Source organism: Daktulosphaira vitifoliae, unplaced genomic scaffold (assembly GCF_025091365.1).
Source record: "Daktulosphaira vitifoliae isolate Bord-2020 unplaced genomic scaffold, ASM2509136v1 Scaffold_4, whole genome shotgun sequence".
Taxonomy (NCBI): domain Eukaryota; kingdom Metazoa; phylum Arthropoda; class Insecta; order Hemiptera; family Phylloxeridae; genus Daktulosphaira; species Daktulosphaira vitifoliae.
This window is the reverse complement of record NW_026099575.1, coordinates 2995610-3018244: the sequence shown is the minus strand read 5'-3', so window position 1 is coordinate 3018244 and position 22635 is coordinate 2995610. Positions and strand designations below refer to the sequence as shown.

General features: G+C 26.5%; 2 protein-coding genes across 8 annotated transcripts in view; both read left to right on the top strand.

The window, feature by feature from the left end:
• Positions 1-22635, top strand: part of LOC126905285 (FERM, ARHGEF and pleckstrin domain-containing protein 1-like) — a 28364-nt gene that overhangs the window by 3135 nt on the left and 2594 nt on the right. For 2 of the 7 annotated variants that reach the window (XM_050684830.1, XM_050684833.1), the window contains exons 2-18: positions 7497-7855; positions 7933-8034; positions 8110-8332; positions 8388-8511; positions 8584-8671; positions 8742-8897; positions 8964-9124; positions 9190-9264; positions 10150-10238; positions 12454-12630; positions 19390-19543; positions 20663-20765; positions 20835-20921; positions 20989-21180; positions 21246-21432; positions 21488-21597; positions 21661-21804. In XM_050684830.1, coding sequence (XP_050540787.1) covers positions 7661-7855; positions 7933-8034; positions 8110-8332; positions 8388-8511; positions 8584-8671; positions 8742-8897; positions 8964-9124; positions 9190-9264; positions 10150-10238; positions 12454-12630; positions 19390-19543; positions 20663-20765; positions 20835-20921; positions 20989-21180; positions 21246-21432; positions 21488-21597; positions 21661-21804 — 2367 coding nt within the window. In that variant the 5' untranslated portion in view covers positions 7497-7660. Of the gene's footprint in view, positions 1-1281; positions 1470-7496; positions 7856-7932; positions 8035-8109; positions 8333-8387; positions 8512-8583; positions 8672-8741; positions 8898-8963; positions 9125-9189; positions 9265-10149; positions 10239-12453; positions 12631-19389; positions 19544-20662; positions 20766-20834; positions 20922-20988; positions 21181-21245; positions 21433-21487; positions 21598-21660; positions 21805-21850; positions 22407-22635 lie in introns of those variants that run through there. The other 5 variants (XM_050684832.1, XM_050684831.1, XM_050684835.1 and 2 more) reach the window with 5 other exon arrangements.
• On the top strand, positions 12637-19368 carry LOC126905284 (uncharacterized). The gene has a single exon (XM_050684828.1). The coding sequence runs from the start codon at positions 12663-12665 to the stop codon at positions 16671-16673; it is 4011 nt and encodes a 1336-aa protein (XP_050540785.1). The 5' UTR covers positions 12637-12662; the 3' UTR covers positions 16674-19368.

Sequence of the window (22635 nt, the reverse complement as noted above, 5' to 3'; positions counted from 1 at the left end):
GAATACAAAACAAATTTGTAGTATTCCTTATCTAAAAGTATTCGAAAATTATATTTATAAGCAGGTAGTAAATGCTAACGACTTGTGTCAACGCGACCAATGTATATTGTCTACATATAAGTTAGAAATAATAAATCAGAAAACCCAAAACCTTTAACATATATTAGTTAACAAGAAACGACGATAATATTCAGTGCATTATTTAATATATGTACACATATATTAAATATTTACTGTATACCTACATGTGATAATAACTCTATTTATAGTCAATTGATTCATTTAAAAAGCCTACGATCTCGGCTGGGTATATAGGGGACTTCCATTGTCAAAAGTCAACTAAAAATACCTTAATATTTTAATGTCTAGATACGAAGAAAACTACACTAAAACATGTTTATAAAAATTTTTAGGAACTGTAATTTCCGTTCACGTTCCTTAAAAAATGGAATTTGTTCATTTTCCTCGTTCCTTTATTTTAAAAGGAAGCAGTTCCTAGCATCGTTCCTTCAAAAAGAACTCGTTCCAGGAATCCGTTCCTTTTGGAACCAGTTCCTTCTCAACACTGAATAATAATAATAATAAATTAAGTATTAATAACAAAATAAAAATGTTTATACCTTTTAAGTCTTATACTTATTAGTATAAGACATAAACATCTCTTTTTAATATATGCGTGACATAAATTTAAGGTTCTTAATTTCAATATTAATGAAAAAATTTAATTTTCTTCTTTAATTAACTAATATTTTACTCGCTTGTAAAACCAGACTCATTACATATGAATAATGATTTTTTTCCTAGTATATCATAATAGAACTACTTATTGACCCATTTCTTTTTTAATTGTTAAGAACTTGAATAGATTTTTAAGTAACATTAAGGGCTTTCGATTAATTTTTATCACGAGATTTCGAGTGCATACTTCACATAATATGCTTAGTAAGTTTAGTCACTTCATTAATGACAAAAAAGAAAAATTGTACAAAACTGTTAATTGTATAAAGAATCCTATTACAAACCCATTTAATAATATTGTAAAGTTACAAGCTCAAAAAAGCTATGCAATCATATTTTATTAAAATATTTTCGTTAAGTTTAAATTTAAAAATGAATTAAACATAAAGTTAATTAAAATTAGATAAAATATATGATACAAAAATTCTTCTTTTGACTAGTTTTTAAAAAAGAAAATTCCATTTTTTATATAGTGATACAACATTTCATTTTATTTTTTGATAAAAACTCAATTGTTCAAATTTTTTTATTATTTATTTTTAGGTGTAGTTGAGAAGAGTATTTTTCCTAACTGTGTATAATATCTTTACCTTGGCCGCAATTATTAAGGATAAACGAGTTTTTTTTTAATTCACTTTATGAATTGTTAATATAGGCAAGTTGGTATTTATTGTACAATTTCAAGTTTTGACGACAATCGCACTTATTAAGAAAAATCCAATGTGTTAAAGGTAGATGGTGTATTGTTACTTATTAATATTCGTAAATTAAAAGATAACAAGTATAATGCATTTAAGATTAATTTTTGTCATGTTTTCTTTTTTGACATGCATATTTAGATTTCTTATCGTTGAAACTTTGTAATAAATACAATATATTACGTGTATTATATATAATGTTAACCACTTATAATTTCCAAGTCTCTAAACTATAAACTACATACTTTCTGAAAAATGCTTAAAAACGATCAAGTAAAAAAAAAAAAAAACATTTATAAATGTTATTTCCTTAACTAGATCATTTTTGTTATTAATAAATAATTTATCACTTCAAAAAAAAAAAAAACGTATTTGTTTTTAAAATTGTTAGAGGATATTTAGTTTAAATTTAAGGTAGAGAATAAATTTGGAATACTAATTGTACCCTAAACTTTTTTTTACCAGATATTCAAGCTAATTTTTTTATGCTCCTTTTAAAAATTATACAAATCCAACTTCGAAGGAAGTTAACATTTTACATTAATTTCTTATTAAATACTCTATTTTAATGTAGAAGAATTATTAGATTGAAAATCTTATTTCAAGTGTTTTGACTAGATTGGCATAATTTCTAACAAATACATTTTGATAGAAGAAGCGTTCATTTGAATAATCCAGCTATCTTATAAAATTATTTTCATAATATTGTAAAATATTCTGTTATGAATATAGTTACTTAATTTATGTTAACAACGAATGTCGTCTTCACTGTCCAGCTTACATGTAATCTTAACGCGTAGTTTAAAAATCATCTCTGTCGCATTACATATGCTCTATTTTAAAATTATTTCTTTGAAGAAATATTTCCTATCAAAATATAGTCCGTGTTTATTTTTTGTAATTTTAACATTTTTTATTAGTGTTTATGATGCATCTCATTTTTGTTTATAGTGAAAGTATTAAATACAAAGCGCATTTAGAAATGTGTAATGGATGAGCATAAAAAATTAGTTTTGCTCAATCAATGGGTTAGAAGGCACGTGCTCTTGATCCTCTTAATACGCCACTGATTGTATATGCTAATCAAAATTTAAATTGTATGTTTTTACAAACTAGGTAAACGATGACTAATTCATATAATTTACGTTGTGTATTTGACTGCTATGACTGTTAATAAAAATAAAATACTGTTCTTTTATTACTTAACGTGTTAGGTTTTTGTATGTTTATTATTTTATTGTCTTGTTGGCATTTTAGTTTGTTATTATTGAATTCGTATGATGGCGCCTTCCTCACCTCTTCACACATTTCTAGGTTTCGAATTTATAACTAACGTAGTAGTAAACCAAATTTTCAAGATTACGAGATGCAATTTTGAGTTTATATACATAAATGGGAGATAATAATTATATTCTATAAGCTGTCTACTTTATATAATGTGTTTAAATACGTTACTGGGAACTATTTTTACTTATATATATACCTATTTTTAATTCTGTTGTGTAATTGCAAAACATTAATCTATTAAAATGAAAACTCTGAAATTTTAATTTTATTAAATGGTTATAAAAATTCAACACCGATGTTACTGTCTCTTTACACGAGCATAGTTAGTGTATATTCTTATTTATTTTACCGTTAGAATTTTGACTTTTTCTGTTCAATGCATGATTTTTTTTTGGGGTACTTAGAATATAGGCATTAGTTAGTGGTGGGCGTCGGCTAAGTGTTTTGTTTAAATGTTGTGGTACGAAATAATGTCTGCTGTGATCATTGGGTGGGTCGGCTACATTTTAGATGCGTGTAGGTTGCTGAATAATATTTAAATATATGTGTATATGTATTAATTTTTAGTAATAATAACATTTATGTTTATCGCTTTCTTTTCTGGTCATCTCTTATGATTAATAGCGATTAATAACTATTACCATCTGCCAAAGATTCCGGTTAGAACGCTTAATAAAATATGTTTGGAATTTTAATTTTTATAGATGATTTACATTAAACAAAACGTTATTGATCCAATAAACAATTCGTGTTATTGTAGTCCTTTTTGTAATTTGTCGTATCTATATATTTAATATTATTTTTACATACGGCGATCATATTAAACGATTTCACGATATAAACCTTCCATTTCCTCCAGTAGACCGGAAGTGTATGAGCGTGTAGGTATCGCTGTAATAATTTGTGTGAACACATACTACCACAAACATTAACTTCTCTGATGGCTTATGCAGTTTACTCTTTATAACAGGACACATTTATCTTCCTAGTTCATACTTACATGTGAGAAATACTAAGTGTTATTTGTGGGCAATATATTCAAACTCGTACTGTAGTTCACCCTGTTAACATTGCTGGTGGTTGTGATTAAAATTATATTCGTTTCTTCTGTTAAGTGTTTCACTTTCTAATAAGACAGTGTCCTTTAATTTTGCCAAACTTGTCGCTTTCTTGATTTTGAGGTGAGCGCACGAGCTGAGACCTATACTGTTGACGGTCGTGATCGATGTTGCTCGGATGACTTTTACTGAGTACTAGAAAATATGTACAATAAATTATATTATGTGCTAGTGTAGACTATAATACTACTACATTGTACTAGTATAAGTACATTAGCTGTCACTGTACTGGACGTTTCCTTTTACGGACTATGTTCTTATGTGTGGCCGACCAGATGTCCGGAGGACAAAAAAAGTAGGGAAGTTGAAGAACAGAAAGATGAAAAAACACTCGTATTGACAGGAATTCCACACCCAAATCTGGAAAATATATAAACTTTTCTCTATGATGGTTTGTATTCATATTAGTGAGCCGGATTTAATCTAATAAAAGTTAATTATTTTATTAAATCCGATTATATGTCTAAACAAGTTATTTTGATTTTAGATCATTGTGCTAGGATCTTCACCGAAAAGTATCCATAGTTTTATCTAATTTGTAATGAAGTCTATTTTTTCATAATTGACAGTTAAGTACGCTATTGTTAGTATTATAAAAATGTTTTAGTTACAACGTGTTTTTGGTGAAATAAGGAAGTTTCAAACACACCCATCCGGTTAATTTTGTTTTTTTTTGGTCGAAAATCCCTCCTGTTTTGATAATAATTTCCCAAATCATAGTTTTATCGAGTTCGATTTGTGTTTTACTTCTATTATGTTCTCTTCTACAAAAACAGATTAGAAAAACATTACCATCACCCTGTAAAGTTATATTTTATTCTAATTTATTGATAGAATTGTTTAATTATTTTTATATGTTGTAAAGACACATTTTTCAAGAAAATCCTATCAAAATAGTATATTATACAGGTAAATGTACTAAGGGAAAAAACGTGACTGGTTCAAATTCGTTAGGATCAGCGCGCGTTTGGTCCTTAACATGAAATACCTGTGTACTATAGTAATAATAATAAAAATAACACTAAAATATTAAAAAATATTTTATGCTCTGAATACGTACGACCACGTGGTTTGTATTTCTTACGAGCAAATTAGTTTGAATAAAGTTAAGTTATGCCATTTTCAGTTTATCGCTATCAGCCTATACGATCGTGACGATGATGACGCATTTGAATTAGTTACTATCAAATCACTCACATAATTGTGTTTTGCATAGATTTTCACCTGTTTAAACAATACTTAAGTTATTTGGGTTTGCGCAATTTTTACCGCAATATTGTTATCAAAAATTAGTCATTGGGTTAATAAACAAAGTAAAAAAATATAGTACACAGCACTCTAGCTATGACATATGTATACAGTTATACGACGATAATTTTTGCTAAACTCGTTTTATTTCTTCCTTTTTTATTGTACATTCCTTGGCTTACCGTGGTGGATATAGGATGATAGACTTCTGAGAATTACCTGCCTCGTCTCAGAGTAAGATAGATTGCAAAACAAATTCCTAAGTCTAGTTATTTTGTTGTTTTGAAGTATTTCTTATGTATCTGTTTAAAAAACAATTTGGTTCGATTGGATCCACAAAATGTTATCTAACAGATTGTCTTGTATTCATTATTCAGGACACTATTATGTTGAATGGTCAATTATTCTAAATTATTTTCGTATTATTAAAACTACTGAAATCAAAAGAAGTTTTCTTTGGTGGCCTATAAATTAATATGGAGAACAAAAGACCTTTAATCGTTGTAAATCATTTTACCTGACCAGATACGTTCTAAATTGTCTTATTTGTACATGTAAGTTTTAAGATCAAAGTTGTTATTATGTCACATTATTATTTCATATGTTTACTAAGGTTCAAGTAAACGTCCTCAGTTCTGTCATTGTGTATATGGTTTAATATTTCTAATATTTTGCTCTACTAATACATATCATTGCATCCACGACGAGTTGATTTTCTTTTACGTTCTGTTATTGTTATTTAAAATTCAACAGCTAAGAAATAATCTTTTGAAGTCGTTGGAGTGTTGTATTTTATTATAGAGACGAATTTGTTGGCTAGTAGTTCTTAAAACTTTGGCTAAAAACAGTTTCTTACCGGAGATATCTTTCCACTGTTTCTTATACTGGAATTTAGATCTCATAAGATCTATTACGGATGGTGTACCATCTGTCGACAGATAATTTTCATTTAATTTGATGGATAAAAGTTATTGTTATTTTTAGATTTTTTTTAAATACTTGGTTTCCTTATTTATAAAAGTAATGAAATTAAATTTGTCATTAATTATTGTTGTAACAATGCCAAATTCATAAATCAATGGAGAAGGTAGCACGTGTGTCTCTTTAACATTAATATGTTTGTATAAACGTGGTACTTTTTGATTATTGTACTTTCTTAATTGAAAATCATTGAATTAAAGTGACCTTTGATAGAAGAACATGAATAATTTATTAAACCGTTGACTGCGAGATGAATTAATGTTTCTGCATTCAATATTATTTATAAACTTCTGTAGCAGTGTTAAATGTTTTTTTGAATTACTGTTGCATAATAGTTAGTTATCTATTTCAATAACAATTCAAATCCATTATATGCGTAAGAAATTTGATACAATATCAGCGAAAGTACACTAATAAACGACAAAAAGACAAACACATGATTAGATAATTAAACGACATTTAGTATTATAAGCGTTTGTTTCATTTGGATTTAAACGCTGTAAAATCATAAATCAAGATATGCAACAAAGAAAGGTCGACGGTTAACAATTTCAACCGTATTCGTTTTTACGTAACTTAATCTGTTAACGATTGAACGGGATAAGATCTATTGTAATTCATTAAGTTGGTTTTAAGCTACTCCAATAAAATAATTTAACAGCATGGTATTATAACCATAATATAGTCATTGCACATCACAGTACTTTAGTACGGAGTATGTATAATAATGTAATGTATATATTATAATAAAACGTAAGCCACTTTGTTGCTTGTACACACATGAGTACTACCGCACACGTATATCGACATATGTACACACTATTTGTGTGTACGCGATATTAAATTGAAGACACATTAATTTAGACAATTTAGCATCATTGCATAGAAACCCATTGAACGTGTCCGTTACTACCGTCTCGTATGAGATGTGTATAAAGAGACAATTTCTAAATAAAATGTTTAGAAATAAACACTATGTAGTGTGGAAGATTAGACAGTGATAATGGCGTCTAACTATTTTAGTTCGTCGAAAGCTTACTCTTTTTTTATTTGCTACGAAATTAATATGGCCACCTAAAGCATAATGTGTTTTTAAGTTATTTACAAAAATAAAACAGATAAATTTTCATTTAATTTGTCTAAAATTATTTCTGATTTATTTTCGTCGTATCTTATGTCTATTAACAAATATTGTGGGGTCACGACATTTTATAACTCATCTCCTTCGTACTGGCTTTTAAAAAAATATTAAATTATAAATAGATATAAGAGTAAAGAAGAAATGGTAATATTATGACTTTCGCCTTTCTAAAGAGTTTTTATCCAGTTGTTTCGTTTGCCTAAAACACTCGGTTCTCAAGTGTATTTTATAGAAATTATATGACATTCAATAAAACCAATTTAAAAAATGTATTTTTGTTTGCAGATGAAATATTTTAGACATTATAATTGTATAAGCAATTTTGTCAATCGTACGGGACCAGTAAAACTGCATAGAAAAACATGATTTTCAGCTGTTCTTTCACATGTATTATTATTTTAAACAATTTAGTTTTTTTACTTGTATAAATCAACAAATTAAATAGTAAAATGTCTCCGGTGGAAAAAGAACAAACACTCACGTCGAGCTCGATAGGAAGTTCGTTGAACAAAATCCCACATTCACAATCTACTCCTGGTGTATCAGGTTCAAAAACTCCACCGACGACGCCTCGTAGAGGCGGAAAAATGCTCAATGTACGCGTGCAAATGCTTGACGACTCTGTTACTCTATTTCAAGTGCAAGTTTGTATTACGATTAATTTTAGTTGTCTAATAAATCAAATTTCGTGTATAATATTTATACATATATGTATATATAGATTAAAGCTGATGGGTCAGTATTATTTGAACAAGTGTGTAAACAGCTTAATTTGTTAGAAGCCGACTATTTTGGATTGGAATATCAAGAAGGTTCTACTAAGGTATGCAAAATTTTAGGTTAATTTGATTTTAACTACTAAATTTTTTTATTTAAACCATGAATACATGTTATATAGCATTGGCTCGATTTAGAAAAGCCTTTAAATAAACAAATAGGACTTTCATTAGTTGAACCCTTGATGAGGTTTTGTGTGAAGTTCTACACACCTGATCCTGCTCAACTCGAAGAGGAATATACTAGATATTTGTTTTGCCTTCAAGTGAAAAGAGACTTAGCACAGGGGCATATGCAATGTAATGACAATACAGCTGCTCTTATGGCTTCTTACATTGTACAAGGTTGGTAATAATTAAAAGAATTGTAATTCATTTTGATAATATTTCTAATTTTTAGCTGAATGTGGCGACTATTCAGCTGATGATTATCCAGACCACACTTATTTGTCATCCCACAAATTTGTTCCTCATCAAGATAGAGAAATGGAAATTAGAATTATGGAAAATCATAAAAGACATATGTAAATTTTTCATTGTTATATTTTTATAAACATTATAAATTGTATAATGTTTATAATTTTTAATTATTTTAGAGGACAATCACCAGCAGAAGCAGATTTAAATTTACTTGAAACAGCTCGTAGATGTGAATTATATGGGGTGAAAATGCATTCAGCAAAGGTAAATGATTGTTTAATTATTATTATTATTCTAGTTATTATATTTCTAATTACTTACTTTTAATTTTAAGGATCCAGAAGGTGTACCATTAAATCTTTCTGTAGCTCATATGGGTGTATTAGTGTTTCAAAATTATACCAAAATAAATACATTTTCATGGGCAAAAATTAGAAAATTGAGTTTTAAACGTAAAAAGTTTTTAATAAAGTTGCATCCTGAAGGATATGTTAGTATATTTGTACATATTTATAATTGTATGAATTACATTATTTAATTATATGTAAATATTTAGGGTTACTTCAAGGATATTGTAGAATTTATTTTTGAAACAAGAAATGATTGTAAAAGTTTTTGGAAAAAATGTGTTGAAAATCACGGATTTTTTAGATGTTTTACTGTTAAACGTTTACCTCGACATAGAACTAAGGTGCTAAGCAGAGGATCATCATTTAGGTTAGTAATTCAGTATAATTATTTTTTAATTTTAATTTAGTTTAAACTGTAATTATGAATTACAGGTATAGTGGCAAAACACAAAAACAAATGGTAGAGTTTGTAAGAGAAAATTTTGTTAAGCGCCAAACATTCCAAAGGTTTGTTTTTGATTTATTGGCTGTATTATTATAATAAAAGCTATATTTAAATCATTTTATTAAAAAAAAAAAAAATACTATTCAAATTTTAAATTATTATTTTTGTAGTAAGATACACATAACATCAAGACTAGCTTGGTTGTTAAATTATTTTAAAGCATGCAACACAATTTAGATTTAGAGAATAAAATCTTATTTTTGCTCACATTATTTACAATGAAAGTGGCTCCAAATTTTTTTAGCACATCAGAAACAAATTGTTTTATATCATATAGCTCAACTAAAATAATTATTCAGTTCTAGATTAGAGCTTATATGTTTATTTTTCTTATTTTATAGATTAATAATAAATATAGTTTGAGACAAAAATAATATATCAAATAAATCTCTGCAACCAAATATTACTTGATAACAAGGGTATTTTATATTTTACTTTTAAAGCTACTCATTGCAAAAGATTATCAAAATCATTTGATTGTATACTTAATGAGTTTAAATATTTCAAATTTATATTCAGTTACAAAATATATTCATTTTAATATTTGTTTTCAAATTTTTCTTACAATTTAACATTACAATGTTTATGAATTTGATTTATATTAAATTGTTATTAACCCTCTATATTTGTTGTTTTTAAAATTTTTTCTCAGTATTAAATTACTTCAAGTAAATTAAATTATTTTTTACTTTATAAGTAAACATAATTTATTTTGAATATATGATAAATTTAATCCACAAATTTTTCATTATCTAGTATTTTAATAGTGTGTATTCTTCATGTATTTAATTAAAGTTTCTGATGTTGTTAAAAATGTAATTAAGGTTCACTTTCATTGTTAAAATAGTATTTCTTTACACCGGTGTTTGCCCTGTTTCTGCCAACAGGTCTCAATCATTTCGACATACTGGAATGTCGCATTCTACTATATCAAATGTTGGTTCCAGTATTTCAGCACATCCTTTATTGCCCCTCGGTATGTTTTTGCTATTAATAATTTTTAGTTAGCTTACTTTATTTTAGGATTTTACTTTTATTATATTGGAGCCACTTAAAAAAAAAAGTAGTAATGTAATTTTTATAAAATAATGTGTAATAGTCAATAATTTTGTTTGAATAATTAATGAATTATTATTTTGATAGTGGTATTTTCATATATAAACTACACTTTGCTAGGGGTAAAGGATTGATATTAGGGATGTTAGATGATGAGATTTTAGGGATTAAGAAGGGATAAGGAGGATAGATCCCCTTCCAGAATCTAAAATATTTATATGGTAAAGATACAATTTTTTTCATTAAAATCAAATTTCCATATAACAACACTCTAATTACGCCGTTGCATTTTATTAAATTAAGATGATTTACTTATTTTTATTTTTTGAAGAATTATATTATTATATCAAATTTAATTTAAAAATTATATTTTTCAACAACTGAATTCAGATATTGAAATATTAATATTTTATTATAAACCTTTATTTTTTCATTTACACAGAGCCTATAAAATATGATGTTTAGATAACTGAACTTTTTAAAAACAATTTTAATACTATTTCATTTTAAATAATAATATAACTATACATAATATAGTAAATTAAATATTCAATATTAAATAAAAATTGAATCATATCTTTTTTTATATATTTTGACTTTATTTTGTCTTCATGGTGAAAATAGCTACCGTATTTAAAAATATGCTATTTTTGTGTTAAAATTTTTGGTTTTGTTTTTTATTTTATTATAAGGGGATTACACTGATTTTTATAAATATTATATCAATCTAATTGACATAGTATAAAAAGTTAAACATATTTAAATTATTTTGTTTCTTTGAAGTCGAGAAAAATAACTTTAAAATTTGAACTAGCTAAATTTCCATTTTTATTAAGTGACGAATGCGAGGTACAATTTCTGAGATGGTAACAGTGTGGCACTGAATTTTTTCTTAATTCTTTTTGAGTTAGAGAAGAATGTTTAACTCATTTGATTTTTATCTCATTAAGATTCAATAACTTCAATAAATATCATGGATACCATTATTGTAGTCTCCTCTCGTGAGAAGAAATTCATATTAATATTATTTTACTATGTGGTATTTTTTTGTAGATATCATTTATTTTCTCAACTCTCATTTGAGCTACTTTTTGTACAAATTTTTTTTTTTTAATTAAACACTATCTACAGATTTGCATCGAATCGTTTTTTATGATAGTGATTTTAATCACTGTCAGATATCATTTATACTGGACCCAACTATGCATTGATCCCACTGTGCCGCCACCCCACTGTGCTGGGTTGTTTTTTGTTAAAATATTAATGATAACACAAGTTCTTAATACTTAGCAACATAATTTAAAATATAATATATATTTTATAAAACACTATCCTAAAAGAAATATCATGTGTCTTCAGAAATATATTTAAGTAGGAGAACCTCAAAAAGTAATATGGTATCACATATAAAACTGTAATTGACATTATAATTATATTGTGGTGATCAGGTAAATAGCCCTAATTTAAAAAAACAAAATGTTTAGAAATTCTGACTCAATTTGTGTTAGGTTAAAATTATTTGACCCATAGATTTTACAATTTTTATTAACTCATAGGTATAATAAAAACCATTTTTCAGATTTTTAGATATGTAATATTTTTTATAAACACTATACTATAATGATTTTTTGTATGAAAATTTTAATATATATAGAATTGATATAATTGTAATTAAAAGAATTTTGATAATTTATGTTGATATTATATCATATACCTTAAAAAATTGAAAATAGTTCACAAAAAATAATAATGACTTTATCTTAAGTCTACTAGGTAACTTTTGATTTTTTAAATATTGTTTACTTTTTCAAGCATGGCTTTCATATTTTTTTTGCATTTTAAATTATGATCATTAAAAATTACTATAACATTCTTTATTAAAATTCCAAAAGTAATATAACTCTTAGTTGAATCATTATTTATCAAATTTACAATAAAGGGAAATAATTTTTTTTTAAATAGTGGATTACTTAAACATTTAAAAACTGTTGGTCGTTTTATATAATATATAAAACGACCAACAGTTTTATATATTATATTATAATATCTTATATTTATATAATAAAAATTGATCATTAGTGGCTAATATAATTTAAAATTAAAGATATATTTGAAATATTTTATCTATTTTTTAGCAAATTCGGAAGCTACGAGCCTAGCGGGTTCTCTGAGTCCGAACGTAGTCCATCTCCAAAGATTATCTGGGGAGGTATTGAATGCTCAAGCTGCACATCCGACGACAGTGATGACGACCACTTCGGACATAACATCCATCACTTCGTCCCAGCATTCGTACAGCGTCAACGATCCAGGTCAGAGGCATTTCGCCGCAAACAGCATTATTATGTACCCAAACATCGTTTGCAATAGACCATGTACTCGAGTTCATGTTATTAGGTCTAATTATTACGATGATGAATATGATACTGATAAATCATACACATCATCAAAACATTCTGAATCTTTTAGGGACATTAGGTGCCAATCTAGTCAGACTGATTTGATACTTATAGATAAATCAGCACCCTCTCTCTACAGTTGGCAACGCAGCTCAAGTTGTAAAGATTTTAATTTACCCAAAGTTTGTCCTGAGGTCTCATCTCCTGCTAATATTGATGAAATTAATTTATCTTTTGATAGAAATAGTTCATTAGATAATCCAATTACTAAAATATTTTCTAGTAGTTACCCAGGTACTACTTCTAGTTTATCTACTGAAAGTGGTAGTGATCGTAAAATAGAAAAATTGGGTATTATAGTAAAGGCTATTGATCCAGATGACTTATACCAAGATGATGTCAGTCAAGATTCATACGAATTGTTAGAAAAAGAGGAAGTATTTGATATCCATGTAAGTGATGAAGATGAAATTTTCTATGTTGATAGTGATAACAGAGAGCACTCTCAAGAGATAGAAAAGCGGCTGGGTTACATGGAACCTAAATATAGAGATATCGAGTTTAATAAGTTTAATGAAATCTGTAAAAAAGAATTGGCTTCTAGAAGTAAAGAGCAAATATTTTCCAACCATACAATTCAATTCATAGCTTTTGAAAACAAATCTCAAACAGCTGCTCACCTTCCAGTGGAAAGAACAAAAAGTGATTCTTATATGAGTGTATCTAAGCCTAAATCACACAAGTTACTTCACCAGAAGTCTATAGATTTGACACCAATAGAGTCTTTTGAACCTATTGTCTCTAACTTTGGTATGGATATATCCTACACATTACATAAAAGACACACTCATGAAAAAGGCTCTCCTGAAAGAGATAGTGTTGCTAAGTGGTCAGGAAATCATTTTTCTCAGGATTCTGGTTTGTCATTATCTATGCAATCTACAAGTAATTTAAGTGTTGAGGATGATAGTCCAATTGATCTTGATACTCTTCTATTAAACAAGTATCATGATACTGTAGTTACCACCTCAAAAAGTTCAGAATTAATTCAAATGGCTTACAAATCCGTATCACTCAATGAATCTGAAGTAAGTAGTGATAGAAATCTTACAGATGATAAGCCAAACAAATTAAAGTCTTGTCATAGTGCTGAGAGTATGTCACTAAAAAGTAACAATAAACAAATTCATTATCAACCTTTAAGTGCAGATACTGCAAATCACAGGAAGTCAGTTGAAGTTATCAAAATCAATTCAACCGAAAATATTGATTCTAAACCTGAAGACATAATAATTGTGGAATATAGGGGTGGTAACAAAGGAAAGAAGCTAGCTAAAGATGAATTAAGATTTAATAGGGATTCTAAGAGTTCTAGTTATGGTGGGAAAATTGTAGAAAAAAATATTTCAAAGTCTCCCTCTAATATATTTAGAACATCTGCCATAACATTAAAAACCACTTCAGTTCTAGTATCTAATAATAATAAGGTTCACATTGTACCTAATGTGAATATTGTAGAAGAGTCATCAAACAATAGGTCACCAATAGATTATAACTCTCTTCCTGACATAGTTTTCAATTCTGTACAATGTTCTTCTGTATCTGAAAAAGCAGACAAGAATATTATTGAACTAATAGGGTCTAAAAATAATATTTTATCTAAAAAAGATGAGGAGCAAGTTGTTCCAAATGAGGTAATGAATACCAATGAAATACATAGTATGTCCACTTTAAAATTGAAAAATGCATTGTCCAATTTGGTTTCAGGAACTAATAATCCAAATTATTCAGAACAAAATATTTCTGAGTCCAAAACTGCTAAAATAAACCGATTTCAGACCTTGGCATCAAAAATTTCAGCATTTGATGTTTTTGCTAATACTGTTAAAATTACTGAAAAATCTAGTGCAGAGTTACCTAGAAAAAATGTCCCTAATAAAATGTTACAGAATCGTGAAAAGTCACCTGTACTTTACGCACGACTAGGTTTATCTGATGGTTCTATGTTTCCTACTGTTAGTGGGGTACAGTTGTCAGTACAGCGTCGCGCCATATCACTTGACTCTCCTGTTGTATCATTACATCATCTACCATTGGCTACATCGTTCTCAAGTAAAGATGATACTGTTGCAGATATAGAAGATAGTGCTAAATTAGAAATTAAGCCAATTATATGGTGGAATGATAATGAAGTGGATCAAATGATAGTTGAGTGTATAGCTGAAATAGTAGAAATTACTGTGGCTAATCAAGTAGAACAGAAAAGAGATAGTGGTAGCTCATTATCACCTGATAAGACGTCTGAAAGACGACGATCTAGCACACGACAAGAGCGCTTAGATTCATTTAAGAAATTAAAAAATTTTGAAATTGAAATTTGGGATTCAGATGAATTAAATGCTGCTGCTTTAATAGATTATGAGCATAAAGATTTTGAAGATGAAACATTTGACATACCTATTGAAGTTACACCTATAGAATGCTCAAAATTAGTTAAAATATCTGATACAATGATTGCATCTCCTGATAATAATTCGGTATCTTTAGACGAATCTGGCAATGGTAGTAGTGAAGAGATACCTTTCAAAGAGTTAAACTCTCAGAGTTCAGATGACACAAAAAAAACAGCTCGAAAGAATAGTGAGCACAATACTTTTTCAGATCTAATTAAAGCTGTAGAAAAAAACAATCTTGATGATAAATTAAATGAACCACTAACTCCAGGAAGTGAAAGTAAAGTTGAAGTTGATCAGAAAGTCCAAAATCAAAAGAACTATCAATCTTTTTTGTCTACTGAAGATATTATAAATCACAGTGAGCTCATTAATAAATTAGGCTGTATCGAAATTCCTCCTAAGCTGGAATCAAAGCGTCATAGACTATCTGTTGAGAGTTCTGGAAGTTCAAGTTTAGATGATCCACTTCATATAGATGATTTAAGTGGTAATATAGCTGATGAAGAAGATGTTACATCCAGCCCTTTGCCTCCTTTACCTGACTCAACCTATAGTGGTGGTATGTACCTCATTGGATATGGAATGTACGGTATGTCAAGAACCTTATCAAGGATCAGTGAGCAAAGCACATCAGAACGTTCTGAAATTGATGATGAATTATCAACTAAACACTCAACTCAATCAGCATCTCTTGACGATTCAATTTTATCTAGTGACTACTGTCAACCTAGTTTATGTTCTGATGCTATGGATAGTCTACCTGATTTACCTCCATTGCCTGAAGAATATGCATTCGATATACCACCCCCCGCTGTTGATGACGTAGAATGGCCATCTCCTAAGAGTGAAGAAAAAACTCCAATTCCACAGCAGCAACAAAGAAATTTAGAGGAAGATGAAGATGATGCTAAAACTATTCACAGTGATGATGAACCTGATAAAGAAATAGATGTTACAAAAGAAAAATCTAAAGAAGTGGAAGCATTGTATAGATCTCATTATACAAATAAACCTAGGTTATCACTTGGTGATGATACGTCAGCTGGAGTGTCCACCTCAGAATTTTCTAGCAATGCCACTATAGTATGTCCATTTGATAGTGTGTGTCCCCCATCAGATTATTTGATAAGAGAAGATTATTCAGATGAGTATGATTCACCATTTACTGAGGAATCTGATGAGTCCAAATTTTATCGACCACCTGCTCATTTGTTTGAACTTCCCAAGACTACTAATATTCGTATCAAAGGACGTTTATCACATGGGCCAGCATCACTAGATGTTACTACTAATACATCAAAATTTAAAGGATCTACTAAAACTCGTTGTCACTCTTATTTTTCTCTAGCCCGGAGTCCACCAAGTGATGCATCCTCATCATCACTTGATGCTCAAGATCCTTTAAATGTACCTAATACTATTCCTAGAGCTTCCAAGAAAAGACGGTACACACATACTCTTAGAAGAAAAATCAAAGCTATACAAATTACTAAAGTTTAAAATGTTAGAGAGAGAGGTGGTAAATACAAAAAGTATTTATTTAACTATAAAAAGCAATTTTTCAATTTGTCTTATTTGTTATAAGTATTAAATTTTGTAAAGTTTACCAAATTTGTGTTTTGAATAATTGCTGTGCAAAATGTGAAGGCAGTTTAGTGATTATGATGTAATTTATTCCCATATAATATTTTTACTACCCCTCTAATCCTTATAATTAAATTTATTCAAAGGATTTTCATCAGTTTGATTCAAGGTTGTGATAAAAATACAATTTTACATTTGAATTAAAATATTTGTTAAACTATATTTTTAAAACAGGGTTGTCACTTAATGGAAACCTTTATTGTTGAGGTATATGTAAACTAAATATAGGGTATATTGTCTATTGAAATTATTGTCATTCATTTTTATTGATCAAAAAAGTTAAAAGTATTAACATAATTCATTTTTTCGTAATAACCTTCATTTGAAAAAATTAAAAACATATTTTATCTTATAAGTTTTAAATTTTTAAAAGTCAATATTTTTTTTTTATATCATTTGAAAATACACTTACAGATATTTTAAATAAATTTACCTTAATTTTTTTTGTTCTTATTGTAATTTTGGATTTGAAGTAACTAACTATGAATTAGCATGATTTGCCAACTTAATATTGGCTGTAGGTATAAGTCAGTACAATTTGTAAATGGGAATAAGTATAGTCTAAATTGATTTATTATTGAACCTATATTATATGCACAATATTTTAGTGATCATTTTGTGAAACATAATTGAATTTTTAAAAATTCAACTATATAATTTACTAGTAATTTTTTTCAAAAAATAAATTCTTATTTTTAATTTTGATTTATTTGTATCTTAATTCATTATGTTTATTTTTTTGACAGCCATTAAGTATTATCATGTCCAATTTAATAATGTTTTGTCGTTTAAATTATACATATTAACTTCGTTAAGAATTTTATTTCAATATTTATATTAAAAAATAATTGAGGAAATTAAAAGAAAAACTATTAGATAAAAAATTGTGACAACCCTGTAATAGTTCATATAGATATTCACAATATGTTAAATTTTTAAAATTAATTAGAAAGTACAGTTAGTTATGAAATAACTTGTGTAATGTATTATTGATTTATGTAAGGTATCAAAATTAGTAGAATATTTTTATTTATGCAGTTATTGTATTTATTTGATGAGAGTTTAAATCTTTGATATTCCATGAAAATCATGTAAAATTATATGCATTTTCATTTATGAGTATTACTTAAAACATGTACTTAATTTTATGTTGCCATGAAAATAACAATTAAGCTATCATGATATAAATATAAATTTAATAAATAGGTAGAAATAGACTGATAATATATACATTAAATATTAGTAACAATTTTTTCTATGATGTTGATCATGAGCAAACTTAAATTTTTTCAGTATTAACTGTTTTATGAATACTAAGGTTAGTTAATCCAAAAGCTTAAATTTAGTTTTCTTTTCAATTTTACTACAGCAATCATACCTTTACAATTTATCTAAGTCATTAGAAGAGTAATAATATTGTCTTCCTTTTGTACATTATGATTATTATTATTTTAAAATTTACATCATCGGTTCAATGCAATTTTGCAATAATATTGATTAATAAAGTATACTAATGACTGTGGTGTAATATAAGTTAAAAACACTAATTATTAACAATTTAAGAATAAAAGTAATTAATAATAAACTTAAGTGCCACAAAAATTATAATAGAAAAATTTCTTACACATATTTAAAATAAATTTACCTTCAGCAAATACTGTATGCTCAATATATATTGACTATGCTAGTATAATACATAAGTATTTTTTTTGTGGCTTTAAGTTTTATTACTAACATTTCTTGTTTTCAATTGATATTAATATATATATAATTTTCAATTAAGTTTCAAGTTTAGAGTATGATGATTAATTTTATTTTGACCAGAAAAATATTTTATTGATAGTATTGTTGTTCATACTAAGTATGTTTTGTTAATAATTTAAAATAATGTTTAGTTTGGTGAATTATTTAACAATTATTGTAGGTGATTTTTTTATTTCTTCAAACTTTGTTGGATTTATAAATTGTGTATAGTATAATACAAATGTTTATTTCAATGAAACCACTATTAAATTGATTCTTATACGGATTTTTTTAATTGAATATCAATAGATCTCTTTGTGAATTTTTAAATAAAATGTCTATTGTATTATTATATTTTGACAGTTATTTTGTAAATAAAAAAATTAATTTTATGAAGAAATAAATGATGATAAATATTTAATATCTGCATTAGTGATTTTACTCTAATGATATAAATTTTAAATATATTTAGTCAAGTCTGTTTTATTACATACCATTGGAAAGTCTGTAAGTTAAATATTTTAATAAAATATTTCAAGAGCCTAAATCTAGTACCATTCCACTATTTTTTATTCTAGTTGTAGTGAATTCATTAAAAAGATGAGCTTTACATTGGTTTTATTTTATCTGTCATGGTCATTGTTATATTTTTATTTTGATATGATTATATTATTAATTTTATTTTTTAATTGCTATTACAAATTGAATATAGTTTTAGTTAATTCTATTTACACAACTCACTAATTTAATTCATAATTTTTAAGCATGCTTTTGTTTTAAATTTAATTTAGTAAATTCTAGTTAAATAAATTTTGAATATATATTTTAGGTGATACACCTGAAGAAGTAGATTCGCCATTTAAAAAAATGAATGGCTCAACATCTTGTATTTCTTCATCAATTATTAAAGAAAATGGATTAATAACAGCTGCGTCTTCTACACCAAAAAATCATGTATCTAATGGGTCAGTAGGAAATGTATGGTAAGTAAAATTGTATAATATAATGTCAATTGGTTGTATTATTTGTTCTAATGCACAGCTTAGTTAACAATAAAATGATATTGTTGTATTAGATTTTCAAAGAAAATAAGATAAAATTTATTTTAAAACATTGAGTAATTTTATTAATTATTTAAATTTAACAACTAATAATTTAAAAAAATATTTATAAAATGTTAATACAATATTTGGGGGTTTATTTAAAAAAAGAAACACATTTATTTTATTATTATTATTATTATTAGTATTTTTTATTATAATCCACTCAATACTTACAGAAAAATAATAATTTAAATATATTTTTTTTTTGTTACCTCTAGTTACACATTATTCTTAAATTATTAACTTTGTAATAAATCGTTATTTGTAGATTATATATAAAAAGTTTCAAATGTTTGAATCAATACTCATATATAATATATGAGGGATTACAAATACAGGTAGCTAATTGGTTTTTTATGATGTTTCTATTACAGTAGCGGAGTGTTATTGTCAATTATGACTAGCAATAGATATGCTTTCTGTATTGCCAGTTGAGGTAATTATAAACTCATAACAATGTTCCTTACTACCATTGATAATAGATGTTGCATATCTGCAAATATTGACATCACAAAAAAACCAATTAATTCAAAAATTAAAAATGTTATATCTAATAAACAAATAATGTTAAGTTAAAATTCCAATGCCATTTACTATTATACTAAAAACTCAAAAATTTTATTAAACTCAAAATATGAGTTCTCATTAAAAAAAACAAAGTTGAAACCCTGATAAGGGATGAACTTAAAAAGTATTACATAGCTAATAATTCAAAAATAATATGTCACTAAAAATAACAAAAAAAAAAAAAATTATATATTTTGTGTAAGCAGTTGAGTGGGTTATAACAAAAAAATCACTCTGTAAATATATATAGTAACCATATGATAACTATATCTTCCACTTAAATTTTTGGCTAGCGTTAAAAGAATCACTCTGTATTCAATTTAATATATATATATAATTGGACCTACCTTGAAAGAATTGTTTACTTATTCTAAAGAGTTGCAATTTGTTTTATAAGTTTTTACCAGTGAAAATTTTTAATTATTATTTTAGTGATGACCGTTATGGAAATAATAATATTACTTCAATAATTTCTACAAATCGCGAAGAAAATTCTTTAAATCATGTAGCAATCAATACGGAGACAAAACGTAAAGTATGTGTTTTTAAATTATTTTCTGAATTTTCAGTTGATTATTCATTATAAATTTTTATTTTGTTTTAGAGACCGACTGATAGAGCATATTTTATTACTAAAGAAATTCTTATGACTGAACGCACTTATAGAAAAGATTTAGAAGTTATTAATTTTGTAAGTATTTTATTAATTTGTGTAGGGTTTTTTTTAGTATTTGGTTTTTACATTTCTTCTTATATAGTGGTTACGTGATGAAATGAGTAAGGAAGATGATGAAATAGGACATATTGAAGCTGTGAATATGTTATTAAATTTAATTGATCCGATTTATGATGCACACTCTTTGTTTTTAAAAGATGTTGAAATGAGGTTGAATAATTGGGATCCACCATGTATTGCAGATGTTTTGTTAGAACATTTTAAAAATTTAAATGTAAGATAGAAATTAATTTTTTTATTTTTTCCAAAAATCATTTATTTTAATTTTAATTGTTATAGTTGTATGACCATTATTTGGATGAACATTTGACAGTACTTGAAAAAATTGACCGTGCCTACCGTACCAATAAGAAATTTGAAATATTTTATAAAGATTTTGAAATGGAGAAAGTGTGTTATTTACCTCTCTCTGCATTCATTTTAAAACCTCTTCAAAGATTACTACATTATTCTCATCTTTTGGAAAGTAAGTAAATCAATAAATCAATCATAACAAAGGTAATAATTGTATAATTTGACAGAATTAATAAGGCATTATGGTCCTTCACATTTTGATTATAACAATTGCCTAGAAGCAAGGAATATGTTATTAAAAGTCACTAAAAGATTACCCAGTGCACTTAGGAAATCTGTAAGTCACGTCCTATTTTAAGCAGTGTCTTGATTTATTTATTAATTTTATATTTTTTTTTAGGAAAATTTTGTACAGTTGTGTGAACTTGAAAGAGATATGGTTGGAATTGATACACTTCATATTCCTGATCGAGAGTTTATTAGACAAGGATGCTTGACAAAATTTTCGCAAAGAAAAGGTTACCAACAGCGCATGTTTTTTCTGGCAAGTTATAGCATGTTTTAATAATATCTGAATTTTATTTTTTTAGCAGCTCTGTCTGTGCGGCATGCTATCCATACATAATAATCAATGTACAAAGGGTCTACATTATTTAAAAGAAACTATTTTGCATTGTAAAAATTTTTTATAATATAGTTTCTTATTGAACTATCAAATTATAAATTTTTCTTTTGTAGAATATTACCCTGTGCTCCTATACAATATCAAATTTTACAAAATTATTATTAAGTTTTACTTAATTATCATTCTTTACATTAGATAAATATTTTTAACGTTTCAATATAGCATAATCATATAGGATATATTCTAAGGGTATTTTAGATTAAAGTAAAAACTACAATTGTATGTACGTGATAATAGCCTAAGGTCAATTACAAATCATTTTTTTTCTTCTATTTTTCAAAAACTAATTAAAATAAATTTTTAACATTGTTATTATGATCAAAGATTTATTAAATAAAATATTGAACAAAAATTGCGATTTTTAATGTAATTATTTAAAAATGGAATTTTTAGATTATGTTTGAAGCATATTTTTTATTAAATATCACTAATAAAAAATTAAATCATTTTTTTTTTTTTTTTTCAAAATTTCAAAATAGCAATTTTTAGCCCTTTTTCTACAAAAACTTTTGATGAGAAGGAAACAATTTTAAGACATAATTATTATGGATTGCATTCACCTGTGCTACATACCCACTATATATAAAGTGCTTGTAACTTAATAAGCACTAGTCCTAAAATTGTTATCAACCTATCAAAATTTTTTGTAAAAAGAAGATTAAAAATGGCATTTCAAATTTAAAATTAAAA